This window comes from Euprymna scolopes, chromosome 32 (assembly GCF_053919585.1).
Source record: "Euprymna scolopes isolate OS-2025 chromosome 32, ASM5391958v1, whole genome shotgun sequence".
In the NCBI taxonomy this organism is placed as follows: domain Eukaryota; kingdom Metazoa; phylum Mollusca; class Cephalopoda; order Sepiida; family Sepiolidae; genus Euprymna; species Euprymna scolopes.
This window is the reverse complement of record NC_136513.1, coordinates 50,738,110-50,757,155: the sequence shown is the minus strand read 5'-3', so window position 1 is coordinate 50,757,155 and position 19,046 is coordinate 50,738,110. Positions and strand designations below refer to the sequence as shown.

At 35.0% G+C, this 19,046-nt stretch overlaps 2 protein-coding genes across 15 annotated transcripts in view; one reads left to right on the top strand and one right to left on the bottom strand.

The window, feature by feature from the left end:
* LOC145256347 (spectrin beta chain-like) overlaps positions 1-19,046 on the top strand; it is a 648,628-nt gene that overhangs the window by 89,516 nt on the left and 540,066 nt on the right. For all 14 annotated transcript variants that reach the window (XM_080115149.1, XM_080115145.1, XM_080115140.1 and 11 more), the window contains exon 2: positions 17,135-17,210. The gene's annotated coding sequence lies outside the window, so the exon portion shown is untranslated. The remainder of the gene's footprint in view (positions 1-17,134; positions 17,211-19,046) is intronic.
* On the bottom strand, positions 630-1,316 carry LOC145256142 (uncharacterized). Its single transcript, XM_080114728.1, has one exon. It carries the CDS (start codon positions 1,314-1,316, stop codon positions 630-632), a length of 687 nt encoding a protein of 228 aa, XP_079970854.1.

Sequence of the window (19,046 nt, the reverse complement as noted above, 5' to 3'; positions counted from 1 at the left end):
ATAGTTCACCTTTTATTCATACCACTCCTTTAATTTATAAAGCTCAATGTAACTATAGAGCACACATACAATTAAAGGACAAAAGCCTATATTCCAAATTTCAAAATGTCGTCAATCTTACCATTTATTTTTTAAGTATGTTGAAATGTTACATTCTTGAAAGCACCTGTTTCGTAGTGCAGAATCATTCAGGTAATTATCATGTCAATTTCGCTCTTAACTAATCAGAATAAAAAGAACTCATCGACTTTCAAAAATAAATAAATAAAATAAAATTAAGCAATAATAATAATTTCAGTGTGTTGGTTCTTTTTCTTTTTTAGGGGGTTTGAAAGATGGGGGATACCTCTGAAATATATGAAAATGGAGTATACCTCTGAAATATATTTGTGATAAATTTCAAAAAGTAAAATATTTGTTTATTTTCCTAATATTACGTTGTGATTTGGCTTTCAAGCGCACTTGATGTGTATTTTATTTTTATTCAAATTAAAACAACGTTACTGTATGAACTATCATTCTTTGACGTATTTACTTATGTTTATATATATATATATGTATATATATATATGTATATATATATATATATATATATATATATATATATATATATATATATATTAGCAGAGTTACATGATTGCTTTCTGAATTGAATCAGAATTCTGAATTCTGATTGCATTGAAATGAAACATTTTTGGAAAAAGTCCAAATTTAAGCTGTAGCCCCCGAAAAGGAAAAGGCAATTCGCTATCACTTGGCATTAGTTGAATTCTTGGAATTAGAACAGTTTGACCTTTATAAGGCCCGACTGTAATCATTGCTTCAATCAAATTGTCATGCAATCTAGTTACAACACATCTTGTTCCATTTGTTGTTTTTGGTGGATCCAATGATCTCAAAATCATGACTGGACAACCAACTTTAACTTTTAGAAGATGGGAAGGCATTCCAGAAAACTCAATTGAATTTAAAAACTCTGTAGGATACTTCACAGCATCATCCTCATCTACAGTATTGTCAATAGATTTGTAAAGTTTTTCCTGGCCTGGAAAATCAGCCATTAGCCAATTATTTATCTTGTTGACATTCGAATTTAGTGGAGAAACAATGGCTCGCTCAGTAAACGAATCCGGATGTTTTCTATTCAAATTTAAGTCAGGGTACACTCTTTCTTTCAACTCGTGTAGTTTCTCAACACATGTACCTAGTTTTTCAGGAATTAAAATTGTATCCGGCACTTCTACATAAGGAAGACGTCCATCGTCAATTCGAAGCAGAAGACTTGAAAAGCTTGCTGATTCATAATCTCCAGTCATCTAATCCCTCATATTTGTTGTTAGGTTCTTTACAAATAAATCCCTCATATTTGTTGTTATGTTCTTTACAAATAAATCCCTCATATTTGTTGTTATGTTCTTTACAAATAAAGCCCTCATATTTGTTGTTAGGTTCTTTACAAATAAAGCCCTCATATTTGTTGTTAGGTTCTTTACAAATAAAGCCCTCATATTTGTTGTTAGGTTCTTTACAAAGATATTTCTCCAAATGTCAGACTCTTTTAAACTTGCATTAACAATGTTTGCCCTTGTCCCATTTTTTACCAAAGGGAAATTTGATGGAAGTCCCCTGATAATAAAGTTGGATTACCGCCCATTGGCTTTTTAACACCCGCAGTATCCTACACTGTTCGATCAAATGCTGTAAAAACAGTTTTATGAGTCATTGGGGTTTCATCAACAATGATTGCTTTTGTGTCTCGTATTACTTTGGCCATATTAGAGTTTCGAGTAAGAGAGCATGTAGGCTCATCCATTCTATATATATTCAATGGCACTTTGAAAATGTTGTGCAAAGTACACCCCCCTTCCAAGAGCGTTGCCACAATCCCACTTGATGCAGTTGCTAACGCAATGTTTTTCTCTGACCTAATTTTTGCCAAAATCAAATTTTGTAGAAAAGTCTTCCCTGTTCTTCCAGGTGCATCAAGGAACGTTTTTATGATCTGCTCTTGCACCAGTCACCATCTCAAAAAAGGCTGCATAAGTTTGGATATTGGTCGTTTACCCTAAATGCCAGCTCCTCTAGATTGTAATTTATCTCACGTCTGTACTCACGACAAAGCCGCTCATTATAAATATGAGCTGGTGTTGGCAAGATATATGCTTTCAAGGCATGCCCTCCCATCATGAGGATTATTTTTTCTAAATAGCACAAAACTTGATTGAAAATATAATCAGATACTGGAGTATCTGGTTCATTGACACACCTTCGATGTAGTTTCAAATAATCATCTGACAATGCTTCTTTGAAGGTTTCCCAAAGCTGTGATGGATTACTTGGTGAACATGCTGTCAGGATTATTGCAAATAGGCATCTCATGTTTTCAGGTGATTGTGAAATCTTTGCTTCTTCCATGGTTAATTGTAAATGGTCATCATTCTCCAAAAGCCCTCTGGCAAGGCAAGCTTCTCTGAATGTCGAACATATAGTGCCATCAACAATTTTTAGATCTTGAAATGAAGTGGGTCCTCTCACGTCATTCAGTAGAAATCACAAAAAATAACACTCTTCAGCTCTTGGGTCTATTGGGTAAATCCTACCAATGGCCTGCGCTTCTGAAACCATGCCATACTCGTTAACGGCATCCATCAAAATGCCTCTCTTGCGACGATTCCATGTGTTCGTACTTTTATTCCAAATGTGGCAATTCAGCATACTTCAACGTCTTTGCAAAGTCATCATCTTTAAAGAGTTGGAAAAAACCTGTCAAAGTTGTGTGAGGTGTGAGGGGGGGGAGGCCCGAGTGCAGCTTGTAATGCATTTTCCTCGTTAAAGAGGATTCTTTTCACATTTTCAAGGTGGAAAATGTTCATGTGTAGAACAAGAATTCGCCATGCTATTTCTGATGATGGCAGATGTTTTGATATTGGCTGATTAATTCAATCAACTGTGATTCGATACGATCGGCTTGTACAGCATTTTGTAACTGCAAAACAGCTTGATCTGATCCCTTGGATATATATTTGATGCAAAACTTGATTGAATTAATTGATGAACAAATTTCAACATTAATATGGCAGTTTAACTGCCACAACAAATATGGATTGTAAAGCACTACCCATTAGTTGGTGATTTTTTGCTCAACTCGGCGGCCATTTTTATCATGCCAATCTGACCTCCGTCTTCTGACTTCCTTCTTCTATATTTAGGATTGGAATCGTGGTTTCTTTTAGGATTGGAATCGTGGTTTCTTTTAGGATTGGAATCGTGGTTTCTTTTAGGATTGGAATCGTTCCCCTGTTCAGTAGATTGCAAGAAGGATTTGGGAAATTCTTTAGAATATTTTTTGTCTATCATACATGGGGTTAGGGTTCATACATTGGAAGGCACATGACCAGATCATGGAGTTCTTTTTCTTCGTCTCTAGAGGCTATTTCTGCAGAAATTGCTAAATCATATTCTTCTGGTCTGAATTTATGCTCTGAAACTATTCAAAAAAGAAAGTGTCCATTAGGTAAACCTATTTTCTGGTACTTAATGGTATGCAACTATGCTTACAAATTACCAAAAATTCCCTTTTTCATAATTTCCATTAATTTTTTAAGTTTCAATCTGAACACTCTTGCAACAATATCTGGTCGATCATGACTTTCTTATCCAGCAGCCAAATTTTCAACAATTTCTGGCCAGTGTGGATTACATGTCATGGTGATAAAATAATCTGCTCTGTCATAATGTCTCACAAAGTTCATTGCATCTGACCTTTTTTCACAAAGATACCAAGGAGCACCAATATAGGTTGTGCGAAGAACAATTCGACGACCTAGTTGATTTGGATTTCCATCATCAGCAAGTAAGCTATCACGTAAATTTGAGTAATTTTCAACACGGAGACTTTGCTGTTCTCTTCTCAAAAACTGTAATCTTTCAGTTATTATTTTGCAGTATGCATCTACCAAGAATTACTGGAAGAGTCGGCTTTCAAACAAGAGATAATTCCCTTCTCTGCACATAATATGGAAAGAGTAAAACTGCAATTTTGCAACCATTTCTCCCTTACAAATATATGTTGTAGTCATCTGTTTCATATGGAAAAAATAAAGGATACATCATAGAATCATAGGATGTAACTCTGAAATTCTCTTCAGTCCACCTTGTTTCAATTGAAGAACAATATCTCTGTTTTCTGTAGACTCATTTGACATTAAAATTGCAATTTAGCCCTGGTTATTGTATTAAAACGCCGCACATCTTCTCCCTGGGGGCACTTCTTTTCTAGAATTACAATTTTCTTGTTATTTATATTTGCTTGTCGTACTTGCTCTAGTGCTGTCTTTAATGCCTTTATATAATAGTTATTTTCATTAAACTAGACTGTAATCCTTTCTAACACCTCAGCATTCAAGTGTTGATGCACTTCTCTCGTTCTCAGTTGATCTTCATAAGTATGCAAAAAGTATACTTGAAAAGTATACTCGCGGATCCATCCTCAGGTGGTAGTAGTGATCCTAATTGATGATAGATTTGACCTTACAGATGGATTCCAAGCCTGAACAGATACATCTTTGTGACCAAAGCTAGTCATGGCAAAGAGAGTGTTATAATTCCTAATCCTTTCCAAAAAATGTTTGCTAAGTGAAATTTGCCCAGTAAACAGATCATGTAACACTTCAGGCAGAGATGGAAGTTGATGTGGTGTAACTTTTCCATTTCCGCAACAAAGTCCTGGCGATACTCCTTATGCAGCCTTGTCACATGAGTCAATCTTGACAGAATGTTTAACGAGCGAGATCAGAGATACGCTGCAGGACGACTCATACTCTCTATCGATCCAAGTTATGTAAACAGGACTATTGCCAACACCCGAAAATGTATCGTTGGATTGCCACGAATAACAGGGTGATGAAAAGGAATTTTCCAGCCACGGTTATGGCCCGTGTTGTGGTCTTAAGTGAGGATCACATCATGCCACCTCCCATCTTTGAAGTCGGCTTGAAAGTCAACACTAAAGTCTACCTGAATGTGCTGAAGAGTGCGGTGATCCCCTAGTGCAATCAGGTGGCCGCTGGCAGATCCTTGGTGATGCAGCATGGCTCGGCGCCGGTCCATAAGCCCAAAGAAACCCAGGCTTGGCTTCAGAAGGACTTTATACCATTCTCTCACTGACACCTCCTCCTTCGATGTGGACCCGCCAAACTACTTTGAACGTCATAGAGTAATGCAGTGCGTTTAGCATTTTGAAGTTCGTGTTGTCTTCGATTTTGATATCTGTTTCTTTCAACATCCATGCCTCTCTTCCTGTGATTGGTTTTGTCTTGCAACCACATGGTACAATCTATCCTGTTCATGTCTTATTTGACTGTTAACGAAGGATTCATTTTGACGGGACTGTATTTGGTATTGTAGTTTTCTAGATAGACGTTCTTCTCTTTCAGCTGAGTTCTCATTTTGGCGTGACTCTCTGTGTTTGCCTTTGCAATGAGAGTCGTTCTTCTCTTTCATCCCAATTCTCAGACTGACGACGAAGCCGCATCCTTTGTGCACGTGGAGTTGTTGAAATACCGTTACTTCCGTTGCGCTTCATAATAGATAGCAGTCTGATCAGATTCGTAAAGGCACTTTACTGTTTTTTTTTTGTTTTTTTTTCGTAAAGAAGCATTTATTCCGGAATTCAGTAAATTTACTTTTTTATCTGAAGACCTCGGGTGCGTGTGTCCGGTTGAGAGTAAAAAATGTAAATGAACAATACACAATTTATAATTTATTTATATAGAGAGATTATGAGGTAAAAAAAATGTGAAGAAAAAACTGGAAAAAATTCAAATGAAAATTCTTTTTTGTTTTTATTTTAAGTAAAAAAATCGTAATTGAATTGGATAGTTCGTTTCTTTTAATTAAAAATGTAACCTTCTGATAAAATAAATCGAAATAAGAAAATTGTTTTTAGTTTAACGTGTAATCACCCAAAGAAAACCTTTTCAACAAATATTTCGGCAGAAGAGATTCGAAATGAGTTATGGCTTATTGTATTATTTAAAGAAAAATAATCATTATGATGTCAAAAAAAAAAATGTGAAGAAAAAAACAACTGGTAAAAAAATGTTGGTTGGTTGTTTTGTTTTACGGCATATCAACCCTTTTCAGGTTATTTAATGCCGAATCCAAAGATTTTGAAGAAAATTTTTTTTACCCTCTGCAGGGGGCAGTCGGCGTATTCTAATGTCCCAACGACAGGGCCAAAAAAAAAAAAAAATGTAAATGGAAGATTTTTTTGTTTTTGTTTAAAATAAAGAACCATAGTTGAATTGGATTATTTGTTTATTTCAAAATAAAAATCCACTGGACCACACGTTGGTTGCGAAATCACGTTTGAAATTATTTTATTTAAACTAATTCTAAAATTAATGCTTTAAAGTTTGTGTGAATTGATTTTAGTTTTAATATCCGCCAAAAAAGAAAAAAGAAAAAATAGCAAAGTTAACGCCCAGGGGAAATAACTCAAGAAGTTTCTAAAAAATTGATGTCGGTAAAAATAAATTAAATTAAATATATTATCAATATAAATCAACTTTAAATAACAAACTTAAATAAAACACTTAAAACAATTCTCTCACTATAAACAATAAATAACATAAAGCTATTTAATAAAATCGATTTTCCTTAATGTAGTATGCAAATACGTCATCGTATATTTTGTATATATAGGAATAGTAAAGTAATGGACCTTTTGTATATATTGATCAAATTGTGAACAAACAAACAAACAAGCAGAAAGGAATAGGAAATACACCGTGTAGAAATATTTTTGTATGTTTCTTGGAATGTAGGAGAGGATTATGAATAGATTCGATAAACATATGTTTATCTCATTCGATTAAATATGGTTGAACGAACAAACGCTAAGTACAGTGTATGTAATATATATATATATATATATATATATATATATATATATATATATATATGCACATATATATGTATATATATTATCATTATTACATGTAAATAAACCTATGATATTAGAATGTACTATAAAATTTATATATTTTCATTATTTACGTCAACATTGTTCAATACGTTAATAGAGATTGATAAATGAATTAAATTGTGCGCTTTTAGAAGGTATTCCAATATTAGCGATAATTTTTTTTCAATTTGAATGATCCACACTTCATTTCTGACAGCTTTTGCTCTTTTTCAAAACATCAAATTTCTCAATGTTCCGTCAGTGGTTACAGATGAATTCAGTCATTCGTTTCTCTGCAAATTATATATATATATATATATATATATATATATATATATATATATATATATATATATATATATATATATATATATATATATATATATATATATATATATATATATATATATATATATATATATATATATATATGTCAGAGTCATTTTGAAAGTAAAATCTCCTATTTTTCATTTTTCAACTTAAAAAGTTCAAGAGCCGGGAGTAATACCACTAAGACAAGCGACCTTTTGTGCTCCACTTAATTTATTTTTTCTACATAGTCACCACCATTCTCAATGCACTTTTGTCAGGAATTCAATGACGCATCTCTGCTTCAGACGCATGCCTATAGCAGCGTTTGCTTTCTTAGAGTATCACACCATCAATATCTGCAACAGAGAGATGGAACTTCTACGTCATGAATGCATAAGTTCTGTCATCATAACAATGAGTTTGCAATCCTTTCTGATCATTTTGATAGGAATAAACAAACAGGAGACGTTACTTTTGGAACGCACTTTATATGTGTTTATGGTTTAAGGCTCCCAAAATTCATACTGAAATTGTCCGCAAGGATTCCTGACGATGTGGATAAAGTACTCGGTTAAATTCTATTGGAAGTGATACTATTATGGAGATTGAAAACTCAATCTTCAGTGCGGGTGATACTCAAAATGAAATTGAGAATTACAGGATAGTACGATAAAATTATCGCCTGAGAGAAGACAACATGATTCCATTTCCGTTTCATGAAAACCGGTCTTCTATTTTATTACAGAACACCTACGATTAAAAGTTTGCCAGTTGTGTACAAATCCCAAGAGCGATAGAAGCCTTCTATCATGTCTGAGAGTGACACAATGATCAACGAGCGAGATAGGAGATGCTCTTTGTCGATCCAAGTTATGTCAACAGGACTATTGCCAACACCCTAAAATGTATCGCCGGATTGCCACGAATAACAGGGTGATGAAAACAAATTTTCCGGCCACGGTTATGGTCTGTGGTTTCAAGTGGTTTCCACATCATGCCACCTCACATCTTGGAAGTCGACTGAAAGTCAATACCAAAGTGTATCTGGCTTCAGAAGGACTCGTGATCGCCGCCATCCGCTAAGTATTCGTCGAGCTCCTATCGGGGCTTGTCAAAAAAGGCATGCTGCCAGTTCCGAACCCGTATCGAGGCAGTGATTGAGGCTGAAGGCGGCTACATTGAATAGATGTCAGCTCTACTATATAATCAAGCTAGCTGAATTGATTTTTTTTTCAATAAAAGTTTTAAAATAAAATGTAGTGTTTTTTTTAGGGTGACAAATTTCTTGTTCCATTCTGAGTATAGAATTTTTATCTGGTTATAATATAGTTGACGGAGAGAAAGCAAGCTACTTGCGTGGATTAAATAACGGTTTCTGTTTTAAATTCCATGCAAATTCTAGAAAGATTTCCCGGTTCGACAAGATACACCTAAAGAAGGTCGGAGGTTATATCGACTGAAACATTGTGATAATAACACTAAGATGAGCGCATTAGCTTGTATAATACATACTTTTTTTTTAAATTATTTATTAGACAAATAGTAACAAAATATAGATGCTGATTCTTTATTCACCAGCCGGCTGATTGATGACTCAGGAATTCAAGCTTGTATTGCTACATGGTCTCTTCTCCCCCTCCCCTTCGCCTCTAAGGGTATCAGCTTCACTGTCCGACTCTCGTCTCTAACTGACTCTATTATTGTGACTGTGATTATCTCTAACTTCGAACCCTGTCTTAATATATTGAGAATCTCCTTTCTTTATGACGTCAGAGGTGTGGTCAATCAACGTGACTTTATCACGTTTCAATTTACCCGTGCCCTTTGCACATGTATCTAAAATCTCTCATAAACAAAAGAAATCCGTAAATTAAATTGTATCAGTTAACCTATTTGTTGTATAACATTTTCAACTTTGTTATTGTCCAATTTATTTCTAAAAGAATGGACAATCACTCTATCTCTGACATGAATAATATTTAGTTATTTGCGAGAACAATACGAATCGTTCTGCATTCCATGGATTTCAATATCTATTATCTTTTAACCCTTGCCTACTGGGTTCGATTCTAGCTTTTTCCTAATATTATTTTCAAACTTATCTAGTTTTGCTTTCTTACTTATTGGGGTCTATACCTTTTCATAACACATTGCAGGTACTAATGATTATACGTGTCGCTCTTGTTTTAGAATGTGAATTGAATATATTCGATCGGATTTTAACTCGGTTTAACCGATTCCACAATCTTCGACCGTGTTCAATGAATTTTTCATGCTTTCCAAATGTCCGGGAAAATAACCGTAGAAGAGCCACAGTTATTGTCTGAAGGACTTCAGGTGTTCGTATCTTTACATAACGGCCTTTCGAAATGGCAACAATGAACTAAAAAGAAGAATATATTATCGGAAACAAATAAAAATATTTGCGCAACACAATTGGCACTTTTTATCATTTGGACCAGTCGGGTTCCAAATACGTCGATTTGTGATCGACCGGTAGATCGCGATCTACCGGTCGATCGCACAGCATTAAAACCAGGATTGTATTAGTTTCGTTTCGTCGGCATTTTCGTTCGGTTCGTTCTAAAATTTTGATATAGATTTTTAAATTCGGACGAAACGTAACGAAACGATTGATTTAGTTTTTGTTCGTTCTGTTGGTAACGAGTTCAAATTCCACCGAAACTTCTTCGAAAATTTTATATTGATAGACGGAAAAAAATTAGTGGTTGTTATCAAATAAAATATCTTGAATTAGATTAAAACGAAATTTATACATATTAATTCGAAAATGTAAAAATATGTAAATTTCCATTTAGGACAAAAAAAAAACAAAAAAAAAACGGAACGAAATGAAATTTGTTTATATTTGTTCGAAAAATATAAATTTCAAAACCGGACGAAACGAAACGAATGCAACTCTGATTAAAACATAGATTCTTCCTATTATCCGTTTTATTTATTTTTTTTTTTTTTCCGTAAAGCATCATTTTGTCGACGTGGTTGTTGGTCATGTTTTATGAACACTGACATCTTTATGTCGTACGCATAGAGATAATAATCCGTCAGAGATATAAAAAAAAACAACAACTTTACATCTTCGAAACATGTGGACGTGATTGTATTTCTTCTACAATAATAAAACAATGATTTGCTGGTCCCTGTCGTCTCCAAACTCCATAAAAAATGCCTTACTAAATATTGCTTTCTTGATAGATGGAAAATTGTCTAAGAGTTTTCAATAACTCTTCTCTCGTTCTTCGCTAATATATTTGAAACATTAATCAATCTAGCGATAATACACCACCTTGAATATGCTACGATTCTTTCTAACCAGCAGTATGGATTTAGATAATGACATTACGGATATCCCAACGGTCATCTGTGAGTGCATATACCATACACTTGTGAAGGTAGTGTTGTAAAGCTCGATATATCCAGTGTTTTTAACAAGGTTTGGCAGAAAGGTTTTCTCATGAAAATTAATTCGTACTCTATATTATATATGTATAAAAGTGAGAATGCATGTGTGTGAGGACACTTCTCACCCCATATACTCAACAAGTTTTTAGTCTGCAAACTTGAAATTTGGTATACAGGGTATTCAGACATGTGGATAACTTCTTAATCTGTTTTCATCTGGAAAAATAGATTCTAAAAAGTCAAAATTGAAACATTGGTAGGTAGAGGACGTCGGATTTTTACCTATGTGCTAACTGTTTCACGACTTCGCATGCGCTATTCGTTCATATTATGGTAAGAATAAGAAAGTTAAAAAACTCCTTTTGGGTATAGTGTTCAGTTGGGCTAATGATTATGGTATTTGACCCATTGTGTTTAGGTTTTAGTTTCGATCTCAGCTCGAGTATTTATTTTTTACTTGCAAGAAATGAACTGTTTAGAAAAAAAAAAGAACTGTTTAGAAAAAAAAACATAATACTTGTATGCACACATCTTAGTTTCATTCCGTTTTTTTACGTCATTTTTTTCAAGGAATGTAACGTTACGGTCAATACCGGGCAACGCCGAGTACATCTTCTAGTGTTTAATATAATTAGATTCTTCTTGGCTAAAAAGAAAGAACTAGGTTGTCCTTGATAGCCGTACATCTAAACAGCATCATATTAATGCGGGTATGCCCCAGGATTGACCTTTGACCTTTATAATTTCTGATTTTTATAAAAACCATTCCTGATGAAATCACGTTCTATTCTCGATATGTGTGCAAATTGAATACACACGTATCCAAGGAAATAATTAAATCCTTAGAAAATGACATCCAATCGGTAGTAGAATGGGTTAAAAATGGATAGTTACATTTAATACTACTAAGACTAAACTCCTTTCCTTTTACTATTAAGAAACCTTTCCAACCACTCCTTGCCGTGACTGCGAATACGCTACTTGAGAGCTTTCGTTGAAACTCCTCTCCTTAAAATTCACGGGCATCAAAAATTGGAACAAATAAATTGAAGACATTGCCAAGTCTACTGCAAAGGAAAGATGGGCTCTCTTTACCATATTAGAAAATCAATCACACCTGGCAATGTACTGTATCACTGCAAAGCCACCATTCAAACATTCACATGCAAAATAAATTGGAATAAATACATAAACTATTGCCAACTCTAGAAAAAAAAGTAGGCTCCCTCTACCAAGCTAGAAAACTTTTCACACCTGCTAATATCCTATATCTCTACAATGCCAACATTCGCGTTTGCATGAAGAATTGTTACCACATCTGAGCTCGAGCATGAACCCCTATTTCTTTTTACCCGAAACAAGGCATAGCACAACTTGGATGTAAGGGTTACTATTTGGGATTGTGCCTAACAGGGGTATGTAGGGAGTTGAGTGGCGAGATGCCAGTTCACAGTTAATTTTAACTTTTTCAGGCTAGTACAGTCAGGGAAGCAGAAAACGAGGAGGGAATTCCATGGACTAGCAGTTCAAGAGAAGAAACTATTTAATACAACACTTCCCGGCATCTAGGAATCTTAACAGTGAAGAGGTGGAATTTTGTGGCTCGTCGAATTAGTCGGGAAAATGTATGTCAAAGAGGCATAAGTGCTATGAATTCATCAGAGTCATTCCATTAAAGTATTTGTAAAACAGACAGAGCAATGCAATATTGCAATGATGGGGCAGGGGTTGGAGTTTAGTCGACAGTGCGGGACTTATTAGATTGAAGACATTTTGGAGCCTGTCTAAGAGGGAGAGACTCGAGACAAGATCAATGTGTGGTATCTGTTCTTCGGATGCTGCACTTCAGTTTCTTGTTCTCTGTCAGTGGAGGAGAGGTCCTTCCCGACTGAGACAATTTTAATTTTTGTTCCTTTTCTCCACATTAAAAAAACGACCCTGGTGTCTAACTCTGTCCCGCACCAGCCCAGAGGTGGAAACAATACTCCATGCATGAGCGAATAGTGATCTTCTAAAGATGTAGGATACTCTTCGGTGTGAGTAATTTTCTAGCACGGTAAAGGGAACCTACCTTCTTTGCAGGCACAATCACATTGACAAACCGGTTCTCGCTAGATCACCGAAGTTAAGCAACGTTGATTCTGGCCAATACCATATGGATGACCAATTGGGAAGGCTAGGTACTGTATGTACCTCTTGGGAATGTTGGGCGTGGGGCCAGCACCCTCACTCTGAAAAAAGCATCTACAAAGTTGTGGATTGCCTATGCCCCCCCCCCAGGGGGGTCAAGGCTATGGGACCTTCTTTGCAGTAGCCTTGGTAATGAACTCTGTGTATTTGTTCCAATTTGTGTAACTTTGATTAAAAATAATTTATTAAAAATAAATTATGGTATTCGTCCAGTGCCCATCTGATCCTATTTGGGAAAGTAAAAAAATAGAAACGTTAAATTGTTATCGATGCATTCATGTTTTTTGTGTGTTGGAACAATAATTCGAAATCGGAAATCAAAAAAATCAAAATTTGGGGGAGGGGTATCTGAATCGGGAAAAAATTGTGACTATTTTCCGATACCAAAAACGATTCTTTTTATTGCTTTTATTTGTTTTTTTTTGTTTTGTTTTTGTTTTAATTATGAAATGATAAACACTTATTTTAAATTACCAGTGTAGTGGACTGGTGGATATATTATACATATCCCCCAGTCGTACAAAATAGAAAAAATGAATTGCTTTGAGGAAGGAACGAACACCGCATTCACTTGAATTAAACGAACTAGGATTTATTTCATGAAGAAACAATGGAAAGAAAAGGGTACTACACATGTTTATTTTTTTGTGCGTCTCTCGCTGTTTACTGGTGAAAAGGAAAGTCTATTGTCGTAGAGAGAGAAAGAGAGAAAATCAATCCAGTTTGGTGTGCGTCTCTCACTGTTAGCTGGTGAGGAGGAAAGTCTATTGTAGTATAGAGAGAGAATGAGAAAAAGTCAATCCAGGCCATGGAGATAGCAAACGTATAAAGTGCACATACTGTCTGTTAGCTCGTGTCCCATACATAGTAGCAGGGGACATGATGCGCGCGAGCGCGCACCTCCCGAAAGGGAGGCGGCTGGTTAGCCGAACCTCTCAGCTCGAGAGCTGGTCCGAAAAGGAGCATGCTGCTTATTGCTCTTGCTTTTAATAATTGTTTCCGGTGGTCTTTTGCGCATGTGTGGATTTCCTTTGAAAGGGGAAGTGACATTGTCCTTGTGTGCGTACGTGTGTGCGTATGTGAGTACATGTGTGTACGTTAGCGTGTGTGTGTATACATGTGAATGTGAGTGTATGTACGCGAACGTTAATATATTTACTTGTGTGTACATGTGCGCGTATGTTTGTGTGCGCGTATGTAAATGGCAAGAAATATGGCTTGAGATGTGAACGTCTGTTTTTGTGTGAGACTAGGAAAGGCTCCCACACTAGTCAAACTACAATCTATAAATTGCGCCAGAAAAGTGTATTTTTACGTTTACAAAAATTTGTGCTCACATTATATTGGTGATGGTGGGTGGGGGGGCATTAATAAAAAAGAGAAAACAACCCTATATTTAGAAAAAAAAAATCATAATCATAATTGTATCGAACTCAGGAATAATATTGGAATCCTCCTATCACTAGTCTTTATATTTCTCGTCTACAAATTTTGACTATTTTTCTTCTTTTTTTTTTACTTGATCACTCCCATGAAAATTTTCATCCTGCGTAAAATGTAGATGAATTATCTCCCTTTAATTTAACGCATACATATCGACACTATTATGATCATGCTATGAGAGAGCGAGAGAGAGAGAGAGAGAGAGAGAGAGAGAGAAAAAGAGAGAGAATTATTATATAGATTATCGTAATATATGATTATTATTTATTACTAGATTAAATTCCTTTAAGAAAATGGAGTAAAAAAAAACAAAAAAACAAAAAACAAAACGGAAAGAAACTGAGGCATGTGTATGCGAGTAGTATGCTTTTTTTTCTAAACAGTTTATTTCTTGTAAGAAAAAAAAAATACCCGAACTAAGATCGACACCAACACCTTGAGACAGTGAATCAAGCACGATAACCATTAGGTCAGCTTGACACGTTTTTTAAAAAGTACTTTAAAACCTACACAGAGAAGCTGTAATATGAATGATTCACGCACATTGAGTCGTGGAACTGTTGACAAACAGATAAAAATTCAATGATCCCCCTCCCCCAAGTACCAATTTTTAAATTTGGACCCCTTAGCAGCCTTTTTTCCCCGATAGAAACCGATTAAAAAGTTTACCACATGTCTGAATACCCTATATATTAAATTTCAAGTCTGTAGATCAAAAATCCGTTGAGTATATAGGTTGAGATTTGTCATTTCACACATTCTCACTTGTAAAGATATACAGGGCGAAACGATAAAGTTATCACTCTAAATAAAACAACACTACAGCCTTATTTTAAAACTTTTATTGAAAAAACATTTCAAGTAACTTGAGAATAGTAGAGCTGACATCTATTCAATGTAGCCGCCTTCAACCTCAATCACCGCCTCGAGAAGAGTCCAGCGAGAGCTTGAAAAATACTCGGCGGACGGCGGTGATCAGGTTGGCTTTGGTGTTGGGAGAAGTTATGTTGGTGATGTTTTGATGTATGACCAAACAAAGTAGACCAGCGAGATCAGGTCGGGGGAGTAGGAGCGGGGGGGGGGCAGTGAGAGAAAGGTAAAAAGTCGTAACACTCTTTCTAATACCAAACCCGAGGGTCTCTTTGGATTTGTGGGCTGTTGCCGAGTTCTGCTGCCACACCCAAGCTCTGCCAGTGGCCACCTGATTGCACCAGGGAATCACAACTTTCTTCAGCACATCCGGGTACATTTTGGTGTTGACTTTCAAGCTGACTTTGAAGATGTGAGGTGGCATGATGTGGCCCTCACTTTAAACCACACCAAAGACCATAATCGTGAGTGGAAACTTCGTTTTCATCACTCTGGTAAGCGACGCATTTTGAGGGTGCTGGCAATGGTCCTGTTGTCATAACTCGGATTAACAGAGAGCATGAGTTGTACAACGGCGCATCTCCGATCTCGCTCATTAAACACTGTGTCACTTTCAGACATGATAGAAGGCTCCTATCGCTTTTAAGGGTTGTACACAACTGGCCAACTAGTAGATGGTCTGCAACAAAAAAAAAAAAAAGAAAAGAAAAGGAAACCGGTTTTCTATCAAATGGCAATGAAATCATGTCGTCTTTTCTAGAGCGACAATTTCATCGTTTCACCCTGTATAGATTATTGGTTAAGTTTGTTTAACCTTTCGTGAACTGGTGGGGTCCCTAGAAACCCCATTGAGTCGTGTGGTATTAAATAAGAAAATGCCTATATTCACTGAATTTAATCATCGGAAGATAATGAATTGAGATAATTAATTGAAATTACAACCAAAAATATTCCTCTTTCTATTTTGTTTTTCTACTATTCAAAAAACTTTGTGTTTTTCGACGTTTATTCGTTCTGCATAATCTATCAAACAATTGTTCCATATTGTTTTAATTTTTCTAATCCCTAACACGTCTTTTTTAACATTTAGGTGCGCAAGTGAGAATACATACAAAATTTCATCGAATGTAAAAAGAAATTTATAAAATTTTATCACATGTAAAAATAAATATACAGAATTTCATCATATGTAAAAACAAATTTACAATGTATACAACATTTCATCACATGTAAAAACAAATTTACAATATGTACAAAATTTCACCACGTGTAAAAACAAATTTACAAAATTTAATCACATGTAAAAAAATATACAATATATACAAAATTTCATTGCATGTAAAGCAAATTTACATAATTTCATCACATGTAAAAACAAATTTACAAAATTTCATCACATGTAAAAACAAATTTGCATAATTTAATCGCATGTAAAAACAAAGTAACAAAATTTCATCACATGTAAAAACAAATTCACAAAATTTCATTACATGTAAAAACAAATTTACAAAATTTCATCACATGTAAAAACAAATTTACAATATATACACAATTTTATCACATGTAAAAACAAATTTACAAAATTTAATCACATGTGAAAACAAATTTACAAAATTTCATCACATGTAAAAAAAAATTTACAATATATACAAAATTTCATCACGTGTAAAAACAAATTTACAAAATTTCATCGCATGTAAAAATATTTTACAATATATAGAAAAACAGTTTCATCACGAAAGGCCCGAAAAATACACATGCAAAGTCTTATAATTCTCTGTTCATACATTGTAAATTTATCTTACTGTAATTTTGAGCAACAAAGAGTCAATTTCTTTAATTTAGTCATAATTGTACTATTGAGCTTTGGCGGAATTATACGTTCTACTGAATGCCATTCCATTTTTTTCTTTATATTTTTTATTGCAGGTCTGATACACCGTATATTTGTAAACCCTGTGCGACGATTCCCTGTATTCTATTTAACTCGATTGTCAACGTTTAGGTAAGCTTATCGCAGTTTTTTTTTTCTTTTTTCTTTTTTTTTTTGTAAAGAATTATTTTCAACAGGTTTAACTGGCGGTGTTACGCATGTATATTTAAAATATGAGTATTCATCTCTCTTACACGGTGAAAAATGTGACACAAGGATCAGAAAGTGGGATTGAAGAGTTAGCGTCTCCGGAAAGGGAGCAATCTAACCTAAAAAATTCGTGGACAGCCCTGACGGCATTCCTTGGTAGGCGCGCCTCGGGCCATCAGCAATAAACTAACCTTTTCTTAGAAGACAAAGCCTGGGAGAGTGGATCTCTTTGATCTGTACTAAACCAGCATTACACCAAAATTTACTGGGAGCAGATCACTTCAGAAATGACCAAGATCAGGAGGTCTCCAAAGATTTCGAACGGTGGAGGTGGGAAGGGGCGTATATTGCTGACTTTTTAGAGCTACGCAAATCAAAATAAGAAAAAAAAAATACCTGGTCGTTTTTTATAGTTTTTTTTTTTTTCTCACTAGCTTTGCTTTTTAGTGAAACTGGTTCTTCCAGATTTTATTCTTTTAATAATTTTCTGAACAAAAAGAAAAACTACTGCACTATTTTCACACATTTCTATTATTTTTTTTTCTCTACGTTTTCCACAAGAGTTCCACGGGCCAGATTAAAGACTTTGGCGGTCGGATCTATCCCGTGGGCTGTAGTTTGGAGACCCCTAACCTAAATTATGATAAAATCACTAGATTTCCTTAGAAAAAAAAAAAAAAGAAATAAAGACTTAACAAGATGAATCGGATAGTTTTACTGACGAATACCCGAACCAATACATCTAAAAATAGTAATAAAAAATCGATGTATGATTTACACTTAATTTTAAAACACAATTTTACGTTATAATGTATTTTATACTAGTAGGTCTACTCGGCATTGCCCGGGAAAAGTCTAAGATAACTTCTCTCTCTCTCCCCCTCTCTCTTTTCCCCCTGCTTTGTTATCTCTCTCCACTCTTCTTTCTTCTTTGCCCAGCCCTTTCCTCTCTCTGGGCACACATATAACTAGAATTGGCGTAATGGAAATAATTCTGTTAACAAAAATTAGAATTACTTCCCTTTACATGATAACATTAAAAATCGTGTTTACTTCTTGATAACGTTAGATGATATAAATGGCTATTTGACCCCTTCCAAAAAACATGATTTTTTTTTCCTAATTTTTACATATTTTTTTTCAGGGTTATATGGATTTAAAAAATACAATCTTTATAGGGGTTTGTTGAGCATTTTTCAAGTGTTAGCAAGACAAACAGACAGACAGACAGACAGACAGACGTTTGCCCTTTGTATTATAGACTAGCAGGATTAACTAGCGTTTCCCGGAACATAAGTGTTGTAACGTGGCAGTTACAAAGAAAGGAAAAAAAATAAATGAAAATCCGGGTCAGCATTTTTTCTTTCTAACAAATTTTTTTACTATCGTTATTCTCCGGTCTCAACACAACTTAAAAAGTCTCTCGTATCCACATGTCTATCTAGTTTGCCACGCATTTCTCTTTCCTCCGACCTCATACTGGCCACAGTCGGCCCATTCTCATCCTCGACTTTACACGTCCATTTTCTTTAACGTGCACTTTGCTTCTGCCCGAGCACATGGTGTCCTTTTCCTTTTTTCTTCAGATGCAAGCTCGCGCACACTTCCTAATTTGCATATGTGTCTTATTTGGCTACTGTTGCTTATATCGTCGCAAGTGTGCTATCTTACAGCTACTGCTGATATTTTTCACCACGTTCATATATATATATATATAGATGAATAAAAATAAAATAAAAATGGAATATATATATATAT

Coding starts and splice junctions, on each gene's coding strand:
- LOC145256142 (XM_080114728.1), bottom strand. CDS start 1,316: ATGACTGGAGATTATGAATCAGCAAGCTTTTCAAGTCTTCTGCTTCGA.